The sequence below is a fragment of the Elephas maximus genome, chromosome 4, assembly GCF_024166365.1.
Source record: "Elephas maximus indicus isolate mEleMax1 chromosome 4, mEleMax1 primary haplotype, whole genome shotgun sequence".
NCBI classification, from domain to species: domain Eukaryota; kingdom Metazoa; phylum Chordata; class Mammalia; order Proboscidea; family Elephantidae; genus Elephas; species Elephas maximus.
In genome coordinates this window covers 168,065,594-168,089,044 of record NC_064822.1, presented here as the reverse complement: position 1 = coordinate 168,089,044, position 23,451 = coordinate 168,065,594, and the positions used below count along the sequence as shown (strand labels likewise).

Genomic DNA, 23,451 nt, shown 5'->3' with positions numbered 1-23,451 from the left:
TTTTTAACCAGAGAACTCCCTTTAGTATTTCTTGTAGTTTGGGTTTGGTTTTTAAAAATTCCCCAAACTTTTGTTCATCTGGAAATGTCCTCATTTTGCCTTCATATTTGAGAGACAATTTTGCTGGATATGTGATTATTGGCTGGCAATTTTTTTCCTTCAGTGCTTTGTATAAGTCATGCCACTGCCTTCATGCCTGCATAGTTTCTGCCAAGTAGTCCGAGCCTATTCTTATTGACTCTCTTTTGTAGGTGACTTCGTTTATCCTCAGCTGCCCTTAAAATTTTCTCTATTTTTGGTTTTGGCAAGTTTGATTATAATATGTCTTGGTGACTTTATTTTGAGATCTACCTTATGTGGAGTTCGGTGAGCATCTTTGATAGATATCTTTTCATCTTTCATGATACTAGGGAAGTTTTCTGCTAACAAATCTTCAACAATTCTCTCTGTGTTTTCTGTTATCCCTCCCTGTTCTGGTACTCCAATCACTTATAGGTTATTTCTCTTGATAGAGACCTACATGATTCTTAGGGTTTCTTCAATTTTTTTAATTCTTTAATCTGATTTTTCTTCAAATACATTGGTGCTAAGTGTTTTATCTTAATCTCACTAATCCTGCTTTCCACATCCTCAGTTCAGCTCCTCTGACTTTCTATTACATTGTCTAATTCTGTAATTTTATTGTTAATCTTCTGAATTTCTGATTGCTGTCTCTTTATGGATTCTTGTAGCTTATTAAATTTTTCAGTATGTTCCTGAGTAACCTTTTTAATTTCTTCAACTGCTTTATCTGTGTGTTCCTTGGTTTGTTCTGCATTTTGCCTGATACCATTCCTGATGTCTTGAAGAGTTCTGTATATTTATCTTTTGTATTCTGCATCTCGTACTTCCAGGAATACAGATTCATCCAGAAGATTCCTTGAGTCTTTGTTTTGAGAGCTTGTTGAAGTGATCGTGGTCTGCTTCTTCATGTGTTTTGATATTGACTGTTGTCTTCGAGCCATCTCTAAGTTATTGCATTAATTTATGTTTGCTTACTGTATCCTAGCTTCTTGCTTTGTTTTGTTTTGATATGCCTAAATAGGCTGCTTGAGTGAGGTAGCTTGATTATTTTTGCCTTCGAAGCCCTAACATCCTGTCGCCAGATGGCTAGAGCTGTTACCAGGTATATGAGCCTAGGAGTCCATTCACTTTTCTTGTGTGGATTCAGCTCAGGTGTCCAGGTAGTTGGTCATCAGCTGTGTGTTCCAGGCTCTCTCCTACAGTCTTAGAGGGGCAGGGGTGATTGGTGTAGGTACAGGTATCTTGTTGCAGCAGGGGGTCATGCTCTGAACAAGGCAGGGGGCTGACACCCATCCCCGGAGTGTCTGGGAGGAAAGCTTTCCTGTTTCCTCCTGCCTTCCAGTCCCTGCCCCAAGGCTGGTACGCGCCTTTAGTCTTGTTTTGTTCCATGGACCTGTTCAGTCTTTGGCTGAAGGCTGAACCTCAGGGGTGACCTCATACTGAGCTGAAAGGGTGCCCAGGGGCCATACTCTCAGGGTTTCTCCATTCTCTGTCAGGCCAGCAAGTCTGATCTTTCCTTTTGAGTTAGAATTATGCTCTGTGTTTTTCTCCAGCTCTGTCTGGGACCCTCTCTTACGATCCCTGTCAGAGCAGTCAGTGGTGGTAGCTGAGTACCATCTCATTGTACTGGACACAGTCTTGTGAAGGCCGTGGTAGATGTGGTCCATTTGTCCTTTGGACTAATCATTCCCTTTTGTCATTGGTTTTCTTCATTCTTCTTTGCTCCTGATGGTGTGAGACAAGCGGAGTATTCTAGGTGGCTGCTTACAGGCTTTTAAGACCCTAGATGCTACTCACCAAAGGAGAATGTAGAACATATTCTTTATAAACTATGTTATGCCAGTTGAGCTAGATATGCCCTGAGATCATGGTCCTCACAACCCTCAGCCCAGCAATTCGGTCCTTCAGATAGTTTGGATGTGTCTATAGAGCTACCATAACCTTGCCTTGTACAGGTTGTGCTTGCTTCCCCAGTATTGTGCACTATCTTACCCTTCACTAATGTCACCACTTACCTATCTTCTGTATTAAGTGTTTTTCCATCTCCACCCCTCCCCTCCAGCATAACCATCAAAGATTGTTTTTGTATGTAAACCTTTTCATGAGTATTTACAGTAATGGTCTCATACAATATTTGTCCTTTTGTAATTGACTTGTTTTACTCATCATAATGTCCTCCAGATCCATCCATGTTATGAAATAGATGCTTCAGATTCATTATTGTGTGTAACACTTCATTGTGTGTATGTACCACAGTTTGTTTATCCATTCATCTGTTGATGGGCATCTAGGTTGTTGCCATCTTTTTGCTATTGTGAACAATTCTGCAGTGAACATGAGTGTGTATATGACTGTCCATGTGATGACTCTTATTTCTCTAGGATATATTCTTAGGAGTGAGAGTGCTGGATCATATGGTGTTTCTATTTATAGCTTTCTAAGGACATGCCATATCATTTTCCAAAATGGGTGTATCATTTTGCATTCCTAGCAGCAGTGCATAAGAGCTCGATCTCCCCATAGTCTCTCCAACATCTGTTATTTCCTGTGCTAGTAATGCCAGGGCGAGATGGTATTTCATTGTGGTTTTGATTTGCATTTCTCTAATGGCTAGAGATACTGAGCATTTCCTTATGGGTCTGTTGGTTACTTGAATGTCTTCTTTGGTGAAGGGTCTGTTCATTTCCTTTGCCCATTTTTTTAATTGGATTAGTTGTCTTTTTGTTGTAGAGGTATTGGATTTCCTTGTAGATTTTAGAGATTGGACCTTTGTCTGATTTGTACTACCCAAGAATTTTTTCCCAGCCTCTGGGTTCTCTTTTTATTCTTTTGGTGAAGTCTTTTAATGTGCATAAGTGTTTTAATTTTTAGAAGATCCCAGTTACTTAGCTTATCCTCTAGAGCTTGTGTGTTGTTGGTTGTGGTTTGTATCCTGTTAATGACGTGTATTAGGACCTCTAGCATTAATCTTATTTTTTCTTTTGTGAACTTCATGGTTTTTGGCTTTATATTTAGGTTTTTGATCCATTTTGAATTCGTTTTTATATATGGTGTGAGGTAGGGGTCCTGTTTCTTTTTTCTTTTTTGCAGATGAACATCCAGTTTTTCCAGCACCATTTGTCAAAAAGACTGTCTTTTCCCCATCTAATGGACTTTGGGCCCTTGTTGAAGACAGATGGATGGATTTACATCTGGGTTCTCATTTCTGTTCCATTGGTCAATGTATCTGTCCTTGTACCAGTAACCAGGCTGTTTTGACTACTGTAGCTGTATAGTAGGTTCTGAGGTCAGGTAGTGGGAGTCCTCCTACTTTATGCTTCTTCAGAAGTGCTTTCCTTGTCTGGGGCTTCTTCCCTTTCCATGTAAAGTTAATGATAAGTTTTCCCATCTCTAAAAAATGTTGTTGGTATTTGGATTGGGATTGTATTGTATTCGTAAATTGCTTTGGGTAGAATTGTCATTTTCACATGTTTAGTCTACCTATTCAAGCCTCGAGTTGCAATAGTGAAGGATTCCATGGGGAAAATATTAAACGACACAGGAAGCATCAAAAGAAGATGGAAGGAATACACAGAGTCATTATACCAAAAAGAATTAGTCTGTATTCAGCCATTTCAAGAGGTGGCATATGATCAGGAACCAATGGTACTGAAGGAAGAAGTCCAAGCTGCTCTGAAGGCACTGGCGAAAAACAAGGCTCCAGGAATTGATGGAATATCAACTGAGATGTTTTAACAAACACACGCAGCACTGGAGGTGCTCACCCATCTATGCCAAGAAATATGGAAGACAGCTTCCTGGCCAACTGACTGGAACAGATCCATATTTATGCCTGTTTCCAAGAAAGGTGATCCAACCGAATGTGGAAATGATAGAACAATGTGATTAATATCACACACAAGGAAAATTTTGCTGAAGATCATTCAAAAACCGCTGCAGTAGTATATTCACAGGGAACTGCCAGAAATTCAGGCCGGTTTCAGAAGAGGACATGGAACCAGGGATATCATTGTTGCTGTCAGATGGATCCTGGCTGAAAGCAGAGAATACCAGAAGGATGTTTACCTGTGTTTTATTGACTATGCAGAGGCATTCGACTGTGTGGATCATAACAAATTATGGATAACGTTGCGAGGAATGGGAATTCCAGAACATTTAATTGTGCTTATGAGGAACCTGTACATAGATCAAGAGCAGTTGTTCGGATAGAACAAGGGGATACTGATTGGTTCAAAGTCAGGAAAGGCGTGCGTCAGGATTGTATTCCTTCACCATACCTATTGAATCTGTATGCTGAACAAATAATCCGAGAAGCTGGACTATATGAAGAAGAACGGGGCATCAGGATTGGAGAAAGACTCGTTAACAACCTGCGTTATGCATATGACACAACCTTGCTTGCTGAAAGTGAAGAGGACTTGAAGCACTTACTAATGAAGATCAAAGACCACAGCCTTCAGTGCAGATTACACCTCAACATAAAGAAAACAAAAACCCTCACAACTGGATCAATGAGCAACATGATAAACGGAGAAAAGATTGAAGTTGTCAAGGATTTCATTTTACTTGGATCCACAGTCAACACCCATGGAAGCAGCAGTCAAGAAATCAAAAGACGTATTGCATTGTGCAAATCTGCTGCAAAGGACCTCTTCAAAGTGTTGAAGAGCAAAAATGTCACCTTGAAGACTAAGCTGTGCCTGACCCAAACCATGGTATTTCCAATCGCATCATATGCATGTGAAAGCTGGACAATGAATAAGGAAGACCGAAGAAGAGTTGACGCCTTTGAATTGTGGTGGTGGTGAAGAGTATGGAATATACCATGGACTGCCAAAAGAATGAACAAATCTGTCTTGGAAGAAGTGTGGCCAGAATGCTCCTTAGAGGCAAGGATGGCGAGACTGCGTCTTACATACTTTGGACATGTTGTCAGGATGGATCAGTCCCTGTAGAAGGACATCATGCTTGGCAGAGTACAGGGTCAGCGGAAAAGAGGAAGACCCTCAACGAGGTGGATTGACGCAGTGGCTGCAACAATGAGCTTAAGCATAACAACGATTGTAAGGATGTTGCAGGATCAGGCAGCGTTTCGTTCTGTTGTGCACAGGGTCGCTATGAGTCAGAACCGACTTGACAGCACATAACAACAAGTCTACCTATCCATGAGCATGGTATATTTTTCCATTTATATACATGTCTTTTGGTTTCTTGCAGTAGTGTTTCATAGTTTTCTTTCTATAGGTTTTTTACATCCCTGGTTAGATTTATTCCTAAGTATTTTATTTTTTTTAAGGACTATTATAAATGGTATGGAAATCCTGGTGGCGTAGCGGTTAAGTGCTATGGCTGCTAACCAAAGGGTCGGCAGTTTGAATCCGCCAGGTGCTCCTTGGAAACTATGGGGCAGTTCTACCCTGTCCTATAGGGTCACTATGAGTCGGAATCGAGTTGAGGCACTGGGCTTGGTTTTTTTGGTTTTATAAATGTAATGGTTTTCCTAATTTCCTTTTCATCCTTCTTGTTATTGGCATATAGGAATCCAACTGATTTTTGTATGTTTATCTTGTATCTTTCAACTCTACTGAATCTTTCTGTTAGTTCCAGTAGTTTTCTTGTGGAGTCTTTTGGGTTACCTATGCATAGCATCGTATCATCTGTAAATAGGGAGAGTTTAACTTCCTCCTTACCAATTTGGATGCTCGCTCTTTCTCCTTCTTGGTTTATTGCTCTAGGTAGAACTTCCAGCACAGTGTTAAATAGGAGTGGTGATAAAGGGCATTCTTGTCTTGTTCGTGTTCTCAAGGGGAATGTTTTCAGCCTCTCTTTATTAAGAATGGTCTTGGCCATTGGTTTTGCATAGATGCCGTTTACTATGTTGAGAAATTTTCCTTCTATACCTATTGTATTGAGAGTTTTTATCAGGAATGGGTTTTGGACTTTCTCGAATGCCTTTTCCGTGTCAATTGAGATGCTCATGTGCTTCTTTTCTTTCTTTTTATTTATGTGGTGAATTATAAGTAATTTTCTAATGTTGAACCATCCTTGCATACCTGGTATGAATCATACTTGGTTGTCGTATATTATTTTTTTTGATATGATCCTGAATTCTATTGGGTAGAATTTTGTTGAGAGATTGATCTGTAGTTTTCTTTTTTTGTGGTGTCTTTGCCTGGTTTTGGTATCAACTGTGCTGGCTTCATAGAATGAATTTGGAAGTATCTCTTCCTTTTCTGTGTTCTGAAATAGTTTGAGTTGTACTGGTGTAAGCTCTTCTCTGAATGTCTGGTAAAATTCTCCAGTAAAGCCATCTGGGCCAGGGCTTTTTTTGTTTGGAGTTTTTTTTATTACATTTTTCAATATCTTTTTATGGGGTTGTTCAGATTTTCAAGATAATTTTTTGTTAGTTTGGGCAGGTAGTGTGTTTCTAGAAATGTGTCCATTTCCTCTAGGTTTTCAATTTTTTTGGAGTATAGTTTTTTGTGATACCCTGTTATGATTGTCTTTATTTCGGTTGAGTCTGTTGTAATGTATCCCGTTTCATTTCTTATTTGGGTTATTTACATCCTCTCCTCGTTTTCTTTTGTCAGTTTGGCTAGTGGTTTTTCAATTTTGTTGATCCTTTCAGAGAACCAACTTTTGGTTTTGTTGATTCTTTCTTTTTTCTATTTCATTTATTTCTGTTCTGTTTATTTCCTTTCTTCTGGTGGCTGTGGGCTTCTTTTGCTGTTCTCTTTATATTTGTTCTAGTTGTAGGGCTAATGTTTTGATTTTGTCCCTTCTTTTTTGATGTGTGCATCTATTGCTATAAATTGACCTCTGAGGACTGTCTTTGCTGTGTCCCAAAGGTTTTGGTATGATGTGTTTCCATTCTCATTTGTTTCTAGGAATTTTTTGATTCCACCTCTGATTTCTTCTATTACCCAGTGGTTTTTAAAAAAAGCAGGGTGTTATGCAGTTTCCATGTAATCGTTTTTTTTTTTCCTTACTCTTCCTGTTATTAATTTCTCCTTTGATGGCATTGCTGTCAGAGAAGATTCTTTGTATTATCTCAGTGTTTTGGATTTTATTGAGGATTGCCATGTGGCCTAAGATGTGGTCTATTCTGGTGAATGTTTCATGTGCTTTGGAAAAGAATTTTTACTTTGCAGCTGTTCAGTGACTTGTTCTGTATATGTCTGTGAGGCCAAGTTGACTGATTGTGCTCTTTAGCTCTTCTGTATCTTTGTTGAGTTTCTTTCTAGATGTTTTGTCCTTTATTGAGAATGGCGTGTTGAAGTTTCCTACGATTATTGTAGAACTGTCGATTTCTCTTTTCAGTGATGCTAGAGCTTGTTTTATGTATTTTGGAGCCCTGTCATTGGGTGCATAGATTTTTATTGTTGTTGTCTTCATGATGGATTGTCCCTTTAATCATTATATAGTGATTTGTCTTTTATGTTGGATTTTGTTTTAAAGTGTATTTTATCTGAGATCAGAATTGCTGCTCCTGCTCTTTTTTGGTAGTTACTTGCTTGATATATTTTTTTCCATTCTTTGATTTTTAATAAAGTTGCATCTTTGTTTCTAAGTTGTGTCTCTTTTAGACAGCATATTGATGGATCCTGTTTTGTTTTTTTACTCATTCTGTCACTTTGTGTGTCTGTGTGGGTGCATTTCGGCCATTTACATTCTGTGTAATTATTGATAGGTGTGAGATTATTGCTATCCTTTTGTAGTGCTTTTTTTTGGTGATGCTAACATTTTTTTTTTTGTTCCTCTTACTCTCTCCTGTGCTGAGTTCCTTTTGTTAGCGGATTTCTTTTGTTTTTGTAGGTTTTATCTTGATGAGTAGGTTTGCTAACTTTCTCTGAGGTTACCTTGAAATTTACCCTTATCTTCCTAGGTTTGAACCAGTCTATTATTACTTGTTATTGCCTTGCCTTCCTCTCCATTACAAAGTTCTGTACCTTCACCATTTATTCCCTCTCTTATTGTTCTGACATTGTCGTCATTTATAGATAAACCTCTCTGGTTCCCTGTTGCAATTCTTTTGGTTTTAGATAATCCTTGAGAGTTTATTTCCTATATTGGTATCTGGCTGGTACAAGCTTGTTTGTTCTCAGACTGAAGGACTCCCTTTAATAATTCTTGTAGGTTTGGTTTGGTTTGTACATAGTCCCTTAATTTCTGTTTATCTGGAAATGTCCTAATTTCGCCATCATATTTGAACAAAAGTTTTGCTGGATATATTATTCATGGTTGGCAATGTTTTTCTTTCAAGGTTTTATATAAATCATCCCATTGCCTTCTTGCTTGCATGGTTTCTGCCAAATAATCAGAGTTTAGTGTTATGTGTTTCTGCTGAATAGTCAGAGTTTAGCGTATGTGACTTTTTGTTTTTCTTGAGCTGCTTGCAGGATGTTTTCTCTGTCTGTGGTTTTAGTGAGTGTGATTATGATATGCCTTGGTGTTTTTCCTTTGGGGTCTGAGTCATCTAGTGCTGCTAAGGAGAAGTACCACAAGTGGATGGCTTTAACAAAGTGAAATTTATTTTCTCACAGTCTAGTAGGTGCCAAGTCCTAATTAAGGGCTTCGGCTCCAGGGGAAGACTTTCTCTCTCCATTGGTTCTGGAGCAAGGTCTTTGTCCTTAATCTTCCCCTGGTCGAGGAGCTTCTCAGGCACAGGGACCTTGTGTCCCAAGGACGTGCTCTGCTCCTGGTGCTGCTTTCTTGGTGGTATGAGGTCCCCAACTCTCTGCTTGTTTCCCTTCCCTTTTATCTTTTAAGAGAGAAAAGGTGGTGTAGGCCACACCCCAGGTAAATTCCCTTTACATTGGATTAGGGAAGTGCCCTAAGTAAGGGTGGTGTTACAATCCCACTGTAATCCTCTCAACATAAAATTACAGTCACAAAATAGAGGACAACCACAGAATACTGGGAATCACACATTTTTGGGGGACATAATTCAATCCATGACAGGACCTGTCCTATATGGGGTTTGTTGAGCTTCTTGGATGGTCATCTTTTCATCTTTCATGCTGTTTGGGAAGTTTAAGCAGTTCATCAGTGATCCTCTCTATGTTTTCCGTTTTCTCTCCCTGTTCTGGAACTCCGATCACTTGCAAATTTTTGCTTTTGACTGTATCCCACATATTTCTCAGGGTTTCCTCGTTTTTCTTAGTTCTTTTTTCTGATTTTTCTCAACCTGAGTTGTATGCAAGTGCTTGTCTTCAATTTCACTGATCCTGTCTTCTGTCATTTCAAACCTTCTCCTCAGATCTTCTATGACACCATCCATTTCTTTAATCTTGTTTATCTTTTGGATTTGTAAATGTTATTTTTGTATGATTTCTAGTTGTGAATTTATTTTGACATTTTGTTTCTGTATTATTTCCTGAATTCCATTTTTTTGTGTGTATTTTCTATGAATTTGTCTTTTCCATAAATTTGTCTTTTTTTCCTCATTTTGATCTATTTTTTGCTTCAACTCTTGGATAGCTCTGAATATTACAGATTTGAATTCCCTGTCAGGTAGTTCTAGTGATTTTTCTTCTACTGGAAAGTCATCTGCTAATTTATTTTAGATGCCTACTGAAACCATCCTGTCTTTTTTTTTTTTTTTTAGATATGTGCTGATATTGTCTGCTGTCTCCAGGGCATTCATTAGTTATTTTCTTCATTTCTTGATTGTAGATTTGTTTTGTCCTGGTTTTTTGTTTTATCTGGTTATGTCTCAGCAGGCAGACTGTGCTTTTTTTGTTGTTTGCTTGTTTGTAGTTGTAATACTTTTTACCTCCTTGTCCAGTGGGTGGGGCCAGTCACTCAGCTATGATGCAGCAGGGCAAGTCCAGCTGAAGGGGAGGGGCTGGGATGGGTTATTGGTGGCACATACTAAGGCCGACAGGGTGGACCAGGAATTAGTGCCAGGCAGGTTCTGGTATTCCTTTCCTGTGCTTCTCAGAGGTGCGATGTTCAGTACATGGTGCAGGTAGGTAGGAAAGAGGGGGCAGGTTGTGATGTATGGAGCTAAAATTGGTATGGGAAAGAGGAGAGAGAAACAGGAACTAAAAACAAAGGGAAAAAAAATCCACCAGAAGAAAAAAGTGCAATGGGAGCTCGTTGTTGGAGTGGAGAGATGAGAACCCGGGAAATGGAGAGTAGGGAAAAGGAAAAAAAATAAAAAAGGAAAATGGAAAAAAAAAATAGATTAAAAATTTGGAAAAGAAAAGGAAATGTATTTAAAAAAAAAAAAAAAAAGCCTTCAGGGGTCCCACCAGTGTGGCTGCGAAGACTGGGGAAGTTTCCCAGTTTGTGTAGTACAGCCTGGCTAGAGGGTATATAGATGTTACACAGTACCAGGTACTCAGGAAACTGGAAAAGAAAGTATAGACAGACAAGAACCGAGAAATAAGGAAAGAAAGGGAAAAAGAGAAGTAAAAGGAAATAAAAAAGAGAAAAGAATGGCCCCAGGGATCCCGCATACGTGGCTACACAGATGGGGGGAGTGCCTCCTAGCTCATGCAGTGCACCCTGGCTAGAAGGGGCTCCCAAGTGTGAAAAGAGAAAGAAACAAAATAAAACAGATCAAAGCAAAACAAAACAAGCAAAAAAAAAGTCCCAGAGATCCCACCAGCGTGGTGTCATGGGCCGGGGTAGCGATCCCCAGTTATGCAGGGCTTCACAGCCTTTCAAGAAGAAGCAAAGATGCGCACGGAGCCAGGTGTTTAAGGGAGAGGAGGGGGAGATGGTAGGAGGCACAGAAGAAACTAAAAGACAGAAAGAAGCTACACCAGCTTAGGGACCCAGTCAGTATGGACGGGGGAATCCAAGCAGCCTGGGGTGGAAGCAGTTGCTTCCTGGCCAAGAATCTGAAGCTGGCGGGAAGCAGAGGAGGCCGAAGTGGGAAGGGAACAAGGAGAGGGGTTAGGAAACCGCATATCATTCGTTATTGGGTGCTCTGTCTCCTGCTGGGAACTTCGTGAAGTTGCTTTCCCGTACTTCCTGTTCGCCTGTCTCTGATGTGGGTGGGGCAAATTCAAGCAGCATGGACACTGCACTTCGCAGCTGGTTGATCCACTGCAGCTAGCCAGGAAGCTTGGAGGTAGAAGAACAGGAAGAGGATGGGGGCAGTGGGAAAGTATGCATTGCTGGTTACCAGTTGTTCTGTCTCCTGCTGAGAGCTCCGTGAAGCTGCTTTCCCATGCTCCCCGCCAGCTGATCTCCGACAGGAGTCCAAGATGGCAAATCCCTGCTGCATTTGCTGTAAAGGAATCTCAGCAAGTATGTTTCCTCACTCTCAGTCCTCTGTCAGTTTCTTATTCTATTTGGTGTTTGGCTGAGTTCTTTATTTCTTTGTTTGACACTTCGGGTTCCAGGAGTGATGTTTGTCTTTGTTTTACTTAGGTTTTTGGGTCTTTGCTGTGGAGGGACAGCGTGGTGCTTCTGTCTGTGGTGCCAGGTTGCCCAGAAGTTGCCATGGAGCTTTTTAACAGGCAGGATGGGTGTGTTGCAAGAACTAGTACAAGGCATGATGAGTTTCTTGTCTAGGAAACCCCTAATTATAGGGGTTACACCTTTAATGGCCTCAAATTTCAGTGGTGTTTAGAGGGTTAATTTGGACTTTAATAGGTTGGGCACTTGGTATTTTCCAAATATCAGTAGAAGAGATTGCCCACAGTTGAGGAAGAATAGTAGGTAGTAGTGGACACCTGTCTCCAAATGTACCCTTTCCTCTGGCAGATGTAAGGCCTCTAAGTGACAAATTAGTTTGGGCATAGGGTTTTCTGGAAGTTGAAGAACTCTGTCCTTTTTTCCTAAAGGTTATAGTACTGTCTCATTTTCCCCAGTAGATCTCTTCCCAAGAGATTTATAGGGGCTGTGTCACATAAAAGTAATGAGTGGCAGTTGGTCACTGACCCTACAGAAACTGAAATGGGAAGGGACTGGATGACGTGCTGAGTAATGTTAGAAACCTCCACTATATCAATAGTTTTTTTTACTCCATGGAGTAGTCTGTGATAAAGAAGTGGGGTTAATTGCAGACAAGGTAGTACCAGTATTGATTAAAAAGGTGTGTGGTTCACCATTAATTAGTAATATAGCTTCACCTTGAGAATTAAGGGGCAGAGCCAGTTGCAGCCTGACAACTTCCTCAGATCCTCGTCAGGGGCAGTCCTTGGGAGTTTTGTCTGTACTTTCTGGCGTTCTTTTTTCCAGTGCCCAGGATTTTTTTCAGTAATAGCAAATTCCAGCATGTGTAACAACTAGGGGATTGCCAGGTCAGGTGCTAGAAGATTGAAGCTGTTGAAGTTGTAAAGTCATGAGGTGATTGTGCTTATTTGTCTTATCAGTTTGAAGTATCTGAGCCAATTGTTCAATTGAGTGTGCTAGTTCCACTATTGGACCCATGTCCCAGTCTAAACTATGTCGTTTGACAAGGATGGCTAGTTCAGGCTTAAGGCCATTAACAAACATAGAGTTAAAAGCTTTTCTGGCACCTTTTATTTCTAGACCAGCGTGTTCAGAGAAAGATTTCGTTAAGTGTTCTAGGAAGTTGTATACAGTTTTGCCTGGTCCTTTTTGGCAGCCTTGAATTTTGGCGCAATGAATCTTTCTAGGAAAGACTTTTTGTATAGCTTCTGATAATTTATGAGCTAAAAGCCTTAAAGTTGTTTAAAAATTTAGCCGGCATTGCCGTGCCAGCTTCTAAACTTTGTTCAGCATTTTCCCGCTCCTTTAACCGGATCCAATTTGGGGCTTCCCCAGGACTCACCCAAATGCATATTAGCAGGTGTAAGTCAGGGCGTCCTCGTTGGTAGGCATCAGTTAATATCCTGAATTTCTCTGGGTTTTCTACAGAGTTAGCAAATTCCTTTTGTGTAGTCCTTAACTCTGCTTATATACCATGGAGTAAAAGTAATGACAGGTGGCTTGTTTTCCCCTTCTTCACCGGATTTTATTTTAAAAGTCATTTGGGGCACAGGGGCCCTGGAAGGTTTAGGATCTGAAAGGAGATCAGAGTGAGCAAAGGGTATCTCAGAGAGATTTGAGCACTCATCAGAATAAGGAGGTAAAGCCAAATAAAGAGCAGCAAAGAGGGAGAGAAGAACCAGAGTATCTTTTTTGGTAAAGCAGTAATTTCATTAAGGAGTTTAAGGTTATATTCGTTCAATTTTGGAACAGTGTCCTTCAAAGAGGGTATTTTAGAATCCTGAATACATTTGATGCCTCAGAATACCAATCAAAATAAACATGGCATTGTTTTGTATGGTTTGGGCACCATGGTTTTCTAATTTAGATCTTAGGTATACTAGTTTTCCAACTGAAAACTACCTCAAAGTCATCACTGATTTGGCAAACTGATGTTAGTGAGCTCAAACCATAAATCCAAACACAGACAGGACCTAGACCTGTAGCTCTTAGCCATGTAGTGAGCCAGAGTTCTGCTAGGAAAATCTGCTGCTTCCTAGGGAGACCCCATTTTGAGACAGATTTAACAGCAACAAAACAACAAATGCACCAAACTCATAATAAATATCTGTTTCAAGCTCAAAATGCAAAGAGTGGAACTTGAGAATCCAAGAGGGCTTACCAGGATGACACCCAGATGCTTCATGGAGAGAGTAAGCCAAAAGGGCTTTTGCAGGTACCATTCCTGTGTCCGATGAGACCTCTGGGGTACTCTGGTCATCCACTTTGAATCTCACTTCTGACACCAGGAATTGTCAAAAGCCTAAACTTGCAGAGAAATACCAGGTTTAGAGCCGTGAAGATCTGAGTTTGGGTCTTCAGCTGTGGTACTTACTTACCACCTAGGGCAGTGTTTGGCACATAGTATGCACCCAGTGAGTAGTAGAAATTGAAGTGAAAATGCTACTACATATAATCAAGTTAAAATATAAATGTGTTAAGCAAGTCAGCTTTGTTGATTTTTAACTGTAATGTGTTGCACTTTTAGCTTTTATTTTTGTTATCATTTTATGTATAGCTACTGTGAAATTGGTTCCCTTTAATGACTTGGTGGCACTGGGTAATGAACAGTACCTAGGCAGTAAAAACAACAAAAATACTACACAAATAATTTCCTACAATAAATGACCTTAGCTGTGAGTTGGAAATCAGAGATCAAAATTGAATGTGTTGTCATATATCAGGAATATGTCAGTGTCAGATCTTTTCTGGATTTTAAATGTATCCTAAATAATATTTTTAAAAAACCATGAAATTTTAAAATGTCTTTGAAGTTTCAAAATAGTTCCCCTCTTTGGAATAAAAGTAGTTTGGGTAGACAAAATTAAGGTAAAAATATTATTCTCATAAACTTAAAATTAAGTTCAGAATATTGAAGTGCAGTATATTATTTATTTGTTTCGAGAATAGTGATTTTTTTTCCACTCCAGGAAGTCTGCAGAGGTGGTATGCAAGCGGTTTGCACTCAGCTACTAATCTAAAAGTTGGTGGTTTGAAGCCACCCATTGGCATCACGGAAAAAAAAGCCTGGCAATCTGCTTTTGCAAAGATTATAAACAGGAAAACCCTATGGAGCAATTCTACTGTGTCACACATGGAGTCACCATGAGTTGGAATTGACTTCACAGCAGTGGGTTAAGGTTTTGTTTTGTTTTGTTTACTTCTTTGGGGCTCAGGTTTTGTATATATAACCCTCTTGTTATTTTATAGTTGCAGTTATATTCAGATGCAAGTGTAGCACTTCTAAAGTTGAATAACCCCAGGGGTTTCCAAGAACTGAATAAACAAACTAAGAAGAACATGACCATCGATGGAAAAGAACTGACCATAAGTCCTGCATACTTATTGTGGGATCTGAGTGCCATCAGCCAGGTGAGGGGTGCAGAGATTCTTTTAAAACTCAAATCAAAGGTTTAGAATGTTAAGGATTTGTAAGTCACCAGGTGAGGAGAAGGAAGAGGACCTGTAGAAAGGTGAGCTGAGTGGACCTTTCTGATTTTCCAGCCACTACCATTTTTACCATTGGTAGTCCCTGACTTACTATGGGGTTCCGTTCCAATGACTCCATTGTAAATCAGTTCTGACGTAAGTCAAGTACCTCACTTTTTTTTTGTTTTTAAGTTTTCATTATTATTGCTTTTAATTATAGTTATCCTTGTAAATCTGATCTTTATTTGGCTTTGGGGGTTGGAAATATTACATATAAACTTACAGATACATTTTAACATTTTATGTAGTACATATTTCTAATGATAAGATGTACAAAAAAAGACATAAGTGCAGTTCATCGTTACTTGAACATGTCGTAAGTTGAAGACTACGTGTAATTGCAATGATATAGAATTACGTTAACTCAAGAGTATTTTCTATAACGTGGCTTAAAGAAATGCTGTGTCTTTGAGGTTTTTGTTTTTGTTTTTTTTTAAATATGGTGAGTCTTTTGCATTTTTTGTAACATTTAAAAGTAGGACTCAGTCTCTAAAAGTCTGCCGGAGCACAAGTTGAAGAATGTTATCAATATCAGTGTCATTGAATGGCACATGTAGAAGTTATTGAATCAATGTATGTCCTGCTGGGAATACGCTCAACAAGAAAAGTCTGCCAAGGCACCCTGAGAGCACAGGGGAAAGAGGAAGAAGAGGATGTTTTACTTTCTCATGCCCCAACTGTTTTTCTCAGTCTAAGCAGGATGAAGATGTGTCTGCCAGCCGTTTTGAGGATAACGAAGAGCTGAGATACTCATTGCGATCTATCGAGAGGCACGCACCATGGGTTCGGAATATTTTCATTGTCACCAATGGGCAGATTCCATCTTGGCTGAACCTAGATAACCCTCGAGTAACAATAGTAACACACCAGGTACATGACTTTCCAAATACGGCAAGGCCATGGGTTCCTTTCCAGTTCTTTTATTGTGGTTCAGACGGATCTGAGATTTCATTTCCCTTCCCCTCCTTACCTCCATTCCTACTTTCTTTAATTCTCCCTTTCTTTTCCTTTCCTTCCTTTCCAAACCAAACCAAACCAAACCAAAACCTCTCATTCACCCTCTCTCTTTCTCTCGTTTTTTTTCCTATTAAAAGGACGTTTTTCAAAATTTGAGCCACTTGCCTACCTTTAGTTCGCCTGCTATTGAAAGTCACATTCATCGCATTGAAGGGCTGTCACAGAAATTTATTTACCTAAACGATGATGTCATGTTTGGGAAGGACGTCTGGCCAGATGATTTTTACAGCCACTCTAAAGGCCAGAAGGTAAGTACCTAAGAGGAAAGGATGCCTAGCTTGGAAAGCACTTAGAAGTTATAAAAGGGAAATCAGGAAATCAGTCTATTATAATACTGTATTCAGATTTGATCAGGTAAGTGTTTTTCAATGCCAAGCTCAGGAGAGCTAACAATTAGGGAGTAAGGACATTTGCTTCTCTGCATTCTCAGACACCCAGAACCCATTCTTCCCCGACCCTCTAAATTTTCTACTGCAACAACAGCACAAGAAACGGAATCTCTATGAAACACAAAATCATGGGTAGGATGTCAGCAAAATGGCTGAGACAGAAAGGTAGCTCAGTTTCATGGATGAAATTTTGTTTAAGACAGCCAGTCTTGCTTGGTTTTGTTTGAGAGACAGGATGGAGAAGTGGTTAAGAGCAGAGAGGCAGGGACCAGCTGCTTAGGGCAGATCCTGGCTCCACCACTTCCCAGCTCTGGGCGGGGACTTGGCCTCTCATCGTCTGCATTTCCCGTCTGCCTAACGGGGAAAGTACGAATATCCCCATAGCATTGTTGGAAGGGTTGTGTGATAAGTTAGATACTTATCACCATAAGCTTGTAAAGTTATACATCTCTGTAACTAAATGCTAACAGCCCAGAGCTATTTTTTTTTCTGTTCTTGTTTATGCCACCCAGCTGTGCTCATTCTCCCATTTGCCTGTTCTGTTGCTGCCTCTGTGCTAGGTTGTAGGGCTGCAAGACGAGCTTGTGGCTTACCAGGGGAGACACACACACAATCAATGACTGTGTACAGTGATTTCAGGGCTGACAGGTGTGCATGCCTTCGTGCTAAGGAGTGGGAGCACAGGAGGTTTAAATCAGATAGGGTTAGGGAAGAGTTCCCATCTGAACTGAGTGTTGAAGAATAAGTAAGAGTTAATTAGATGAAGAAAGACATTCCAGGTAGACAGAGTGTGCAGAAACATGGAGGTTTTAAGAGGCAGATGTATTTTTAAAAAATAATTTTAATTAAAAAAGTTAGCCACGAGTATCACTCATTTTGAAAGCAGGCAGGTTTGCAATTCACAATACTGTAAACCACTGTGTTGATTAATTATCACCTAATCTAATGCATGGAGATAAGGATACTGAGAATTCATCTGCTGCGTTTCTCAGTCTTGAGATAAAATTATACGGAAATACACTTGGGAATTACTGATAGTTGTCACAGAAAAGCAATAACTTGTATTACACTTCCCATTTGCTTTGACATGGGTTCATATTCAGACATTTGCTTTTAAGTCTGACATTTGAAATCTATTTAAAAAATAGATTATAGACCGTGTTGTAAGAAACTAATCCACAAATTGAGTCTTTGCTTCCATCAAGGTGATCCTTGTTCAAATCTCCCCTGCCATGCCCTTAATTCTGCAGAGAGCTCATCTTGGAACTAAGACTCAACTAAGCAGAGCCTGCCTTTCAGACTTCTCTCACATAGGGGCACCCTGAAATGCCCAGATTTCAGAAAGTCCCTTCACTCTGCTGAGATTAATACAAGTAACTGGGAAGGGATAGTGTTGCCCAGAAAGAACTGCCAGCACAGCAGGACTTAGAACACCACTGTATGTACAGATGAACTTTGAGCAAAATATCCCACGTGACTGTAAACAATCAGCCCTTGGAAAATTTCAGCCTTTTCTGGGGGCTCTTTGTTTTGTCTTTTTTAAGCAGTTAATTTGAGTATAAAAAAGTGTCAGAAATCCTTTTACCGTCTCCGGTGTTTTCTCATAGGTTTATTTGACCTGGCCTGTGCCAAACTGTGCCGAGGGTTGCCCGGGTTCCTGGATTAAAGATGGCTATTGCGACAAGGCTTGTAATAATTCGGCCTGTGATTGGGATGGTGGTGATTGCTCTGGTAAGGATGTATTGAAATGTAATTTGTTCATGTTTACTGACTGTTTTCATTCTTCAACATTATTGAACATACACGTAGACGTAATAAACATTCTTCATATATTGAATCAGTAATCCATAGACTGTTTGGAGTTGACATGTGGCCCAGTTACTCCTTTTATCCCTTGTTGAAGACATTTTCCCATGTTGGTCCTGCACTTGAAAATGCCTTTTCTTATTATTTAAAATACGAAAATCTGCAATACCCCTAATTATGGAAGCTCAAGCTCTGGAATCACTCTGACTGGTTATATAGGAGCTTGTGCTGGTGGCTTTCAGCAGTAGATTGCTCTCGGTCAATGAATGACTAAAGGAGGCAAGAGTAGTAAACATTTCTTCTCCCTTTCTCACATGCTTATATTTCGACTTTTTGATAACAACTTTTTACGTTTATTTATTGCCTTTAAATTTATAAAGCGTTTTCACACACGTTAGCCATTATCCGCTTGAATTTTCTAGTCCCCTAAGAAAGAGAAAATATGTACGTAGTTACCATCACCCCCAAATTACATATGAGGAAATGGGCTTGAAAAAGTGTTGCCTATTGCAGAAAACAAAGCTTTGCATTGTGTTTCCATCAGACCTGTCAGATGCACATTTGAAAAATATATGCAGTGGCAGGGAGAGAATGCAGACATAAATAACTCTGTGCTGTCCAGAGAACCCAGCCCCTCGTAGAATATTAAAGTCAGATAATGAAAGGAAGCTAGTTGATCAAGGGTTTGCAGCCGTATCAGGTCACGTTTTTAACAGCACAGTAGTTACAGTCTTTGAAATAATCTGCCCGTCCTGTTTTCCTGCTCCCTGCGCCTGTCTGCACGTGGCCCCTTTGAGCATATTTGAAACCTGTACTTCTGGCTTCCATAGCTCGTACGTGCCAAGGTCTGGTCATCCCATGACCTGTTCACTGAAGTGATGGTCCCTTTTCAGTTTATTTTTGTCTTCAGATAGGTGAAATCTTCTACTAAAGAATGAAATGAACCTTTTCTAACTGAAATCATTCATCAACCCTGAAAACATTAATAAGGAACTATCTTTTTTTTTTTTTTTTCAAAGTCAAGCATGGTAAGACACACTGTCTTTTTCCTTTCCTCTATAGGTAACAGTGGAGGCAGTCGCTATGGTGCAGGAGGTGGGGGCACCGGCAGTATTGGAGTTGGACAGCCCTGGCAGTTTGGTGGAGGGATTAGCAGTATCTCTTACTGTAATCAAGGATGTGCAAATTCCTGGCTTGCTGATAAGTTCTGTGACCAAGCCTGCAATGTCTTGTCCTGTGGGTTTGATGCTGGCGACTGTGGGCAAGGTATATTTATTGCCATAAAAACGTCGTACAAATAAGGGAATAAAAATTTTCGATGAGTGGAGGACTTTGGGGTGGTTGTTATTACTTAGTTTTTCTGCGTAAACCTGCCTAGGTTCCTAATACTGCTGTAATAGAAATACCACAGGTGGGTAGCTTTAAAGAACAAATTTATTTTTTCACAGTTAAGAGGCTAGAAGCCTGAATTCAAGGCTCTAGGGGAAGGTTCTTTCTCTGTCGGCTCTGGGGGAAGATCCATCTGCCCCATTGTTCCCTGGTTGCCTGGCAGTCTATCTCCCACATCCCACCTGCACCCATTTGTGCTTGCTGGCTTCTGTGTCTGATCCATTCTTTTTATAACTCAGAAGTGATGAGGTTTAGGACACACCCTATACTGATAGAACCTCATTAACATACCAAAGATAACCCTGTTCCCAAACAGGATTACATCAACAGGTATAGGGGTTAGGATTCCAACAAATATTTGGAAGGAATACAATTCAGTCCTTAACAACAGTACTTTTTCTAGCCTTGCATCCAAACCAGTTGTAAGTGAAAAATAACAGAACACAGATCTTTAGAAAACAGTAGACACTAAAGCGCTGTATTTCCCTGTTGTTGCTACGGTGTGATTTTTCTGAATAAGCAAATTATTTTAGCTAAAAATGCCTGTGAAGGTTTAATTTGGAAACAATGAAAGGAGAACAAAAATTCAGTACATAAGGGTGATTCAAATACTGGCCCCTGTTGATGGCTTAGTAATGGAAGTCATTTGGGCAGAAAATGGTATTTTTTCAAATGGATAAAAAGGTGGAAGTTGATTATTGAAATTTTCTATGAAGAACAGAGTCATATCCCTACCGTGAGTCAGAGTTAGCATTCAGGGTTCATGATGATGATTTCCTCAGTTAGTAGCTATTGTATTAGAAGTTCTCATTATTTTGAAATCAGTTTAGAGTCAGTCTTAGAAAGTGAAACCTCAAGCTCGGATAATTAAAGAAAAAGAAGAAAAATGCCTTGTTTCTAAAAAATCATGTTTGTGTCTTGTCTTCTAGATCATTTTCATGAATTGTATAAAGTCACACTTCTCCCAAACCAGACTCACTATGTTCTTCCAAAAGGTGAATGCCTACCTTATTTCAGCTTTGCAGAAATAGCCAAAAGAGGACTTGAAGGTGCCTATAGTGACAATCCAATCATTCGACATGCTTCTATTGCCAATAAATGGAAAACCATCCACCTGATAATGAACAGTGGAATGAACGCGACCACAATACATTTCAACCTCACATTTCAAAATAAAAACAATGACGAGTTCAAAATCCAGATAACAGTAGAGGTTGACACAAGAGAGGAGCCAAAACTAAATTCTACCACCCAGAAGTCTTACAAGCATTTGGTTAGCCCCATAACACTTCTTCCAGAGGTGGAAATCCCGTTTGAAGATGTCCCTGTGGGAAAACGCTTTCCAAAGTTCAAGAGACGTTATGGTAACACAACAGAGATCCCCCAAGAGAAGGCAAAAATCCCCCTGGTCAATATTTCACTTCTTCCAAAACAGGTCCAACTAAGTCTCAGTAACTTGGATTTGCAGCTAGAGCGTGGAGATATCACTTTGAAAGGCTACAATCTGTCCAAGTCTGCTTTGCTGAGATCATTTCTGATGAACTCACAGGACGCTCAAGCGAAAATAAGTGAAGCTAAATTAACAGATGAAAGAAATGACAGTTCGCACGCCCCACTGGAAAAACAAATTCACAAAAGCATCTTGGCAAACAGCTTAGCATCTGAAAGATTACAGAGGCCTACTTTTCCAGCAGTGACGACAAAGATGAAGGATCACCCCCAGGGCCAGAATCTACCCCAGGACTTGGAGATACAAAAAGTAGGAGGCGGAGGTGCATCAAATGTAAAGCTCTCCTCTCTGATTGTCTCACATGTGACAAAAGAAAAGAAAGGAAAAAAAGAAGAGAAAAACAGAGTGGAGGAAAATCCTAAAAATAACATAGGTGTTAATGAAGTATTACCTGGAAGAAAACTGCAGCATTATATAGAAGCTTACCCGGGCTTTCTGCCATGGGAGAGAAAGAAGTATTTCCAAGATATCCTTGATGTAAGTTACATCCAGTCTTATTCTTTCCCATGCTCAGGAAAAATAGATTACGGTGATCCTGTGATTCATAACAATGTAATGATAAAAACCAAAAAACCCATTGCTGTTGAGTCAACTCCGACTCATAGTAACCCGATAGCACAGAGTAGAACTGTCCCATAGGGTTTGCAAGAGCGCCTGGTGGATTTGAACTGCTGACCTTTTGTTTAGCAGCCGAACTCTCAACCACTGCACCACAAGGTTTCCAATGTACTGATAGCTAGGGTCTATACGGGACCCTGGGTGGTGTAAACAGTTAATGTACTCGGCTGTTAACCCAAAGGTTGGATGTTCTAGTGTGCCCAGAGGCTCCTCGAAAGAAAAGCCTGGTGATCTACTTTTGACAAATCAGCTGTTGAAAACCCTAGGAAGCACATCTCTACTCCGACTCACATAGTGTCACTGTGAGTAGGAATCAACTGGACAGCAACTGGGTTTTTTTTTGTCTGTTTGTTTACCATCTACAAAATACTGTCTTCTGCAAACCACTGAACTAAGTGCTTTTCTTATATGGTTTCATTTCATTTTTTCCCAATAACCCTAATAATAAAAGTACCTTGCAAGGGGTATTTACTGTTGTGTCCCCATTTTACAGTTTTGATAACAGCCTTACTGTGAGTTAAGAGATTTAGCCAGGGGTGGGATCTTATCCTTATGCAGCTTGTTGTGATTTCAGAAATGCTTTTGTGTACATTATGCTAGTCCAGTCTGACATTTTTCCCGTTTTATTGATTTAAAAACTGAGGCTCAGATAAGTGCATTAGCTTCCCCAGCAGCACAGCAGCAGGTCAGTGTGGCCAAGCTTCAAACTTGGGGTGCTCTTCCCTCACACCCCGGGCTCCACTCTGCCATGCTGTCATTTGAACATCTCCAAAGTGCCGTCACTGTGCTAACCGCTGGGGAGTACAGAGTGATTTGGACAGTCACTGCTCCTGGAGACCAGCTGGGAAGACAGATTCATGGATAAGCAATCGTAGTTATGTAGCAAGTGCCTCTGTTGAGGTATGGGCAAGAATTCCAGAGGGAGAATTGATTAACTCTGCCTTGAGAAATTGGGGAAGACATCCAAGAGGAAGTGCCCTGTGAGCTGACCTTTGAAGGGTGGGCAAGAGTTGACAGTACAAGAAAAATAGTGGGGTAGGTTGGATGGTGAAGAAGAGGAGTCATGAGTAGGTGTTAGGCTGGAGAAAAGTGGGTGAAGGGGGAATGACATCTTATTCTTCAGTGTCCTCTGAAAGTATCTTGTGTCTGGCATATTAGACATTTACTAATTGTCTAGTGAAGAACTGAGGCGTTTTTGCCTGTGTTTATTTTCTCACTATTTCCCCCTTCGCCTTGCCTTTTTTTTTTTTTTAATTACAAAAGCACCATAGGTTAGTGGTAAAAATGACAGGCAGTGCAAAAATATACAGTAAAAAGGCAAAGGTTCTTCCTCCCTCCTTCCTTCTTCAGTCATCCTCTTTGAGATAATCACTCTTAATAGTTTGGTGGGTGTCTGTCCTAGTTACCTAGTGCTGCTTCAACACAAGTACCACAAGTGTTTAAAGAACAGAAATTTATTTTCTCATAGTTCTGGAGACTAAAAGTCCACATTAGGATCTTGGCTGCGTTGATTCCTTCCTTGTGAGTAGCCTTGGCCATTCCTTGGCTCTTTGACTTGTAGACAGCCCTCACATGGCATGTCTTCCCCCTTGTGTCTCTGAGTCTATCCTGGTCTTTTTATAACTCAAAAGTAGGACTTCCAACTGCTTTGAACCCCTGCTGAGAATTTGCATTTCTAGTAAGTTCCTTGCTAAGAATTTGCGCTCCCACCCCCAGATA

General features: G+C 40.2%; 1 protein-coding gene across 3 annotated transcripts in view; it reads left to right on the top strand.

The window, feature by feature from the left end:
* GNPTAB (N-acetylglucosamine-1-phosphate transferase subunits alpha and beta) overlaps window positions 1-23,451 on the top strand; it is a 113,969-nt gene that overhangs the window by 70,028 nt on the left and 20,490 nt on the right. For all 3 annotated transcript variants that reach the window (XM_049884183.1, XM_049884184.1, XM_049884180.1), the window contains 6 exons: window positions 14,725-14,886; window positions 15,694-15,873; window positions 16,098-16,268; window positions 18,017-18,140; window positions 19,278-19,481; window positions 20,534-21,591. In XM_049884183.1, coding sequence (XP_049740140.1) covers window positions 14,725-14,886; window positions 15,694-15,873; window positions 16,098-16,268; window positions 18,017-18,140; window positions 19,278-19,481; window positions 20,534-21,591 — 1,899 coding nt within the window. The remainder of the gene's footprint in view (window positions 1-14,724; window positions 14,887-15,693; window positions 15,874-16,097; window positions 16,269-18,016; window positions 18,141-19,277; window positions 19,482-20,533; window positions 21,592-23,451) is intronic.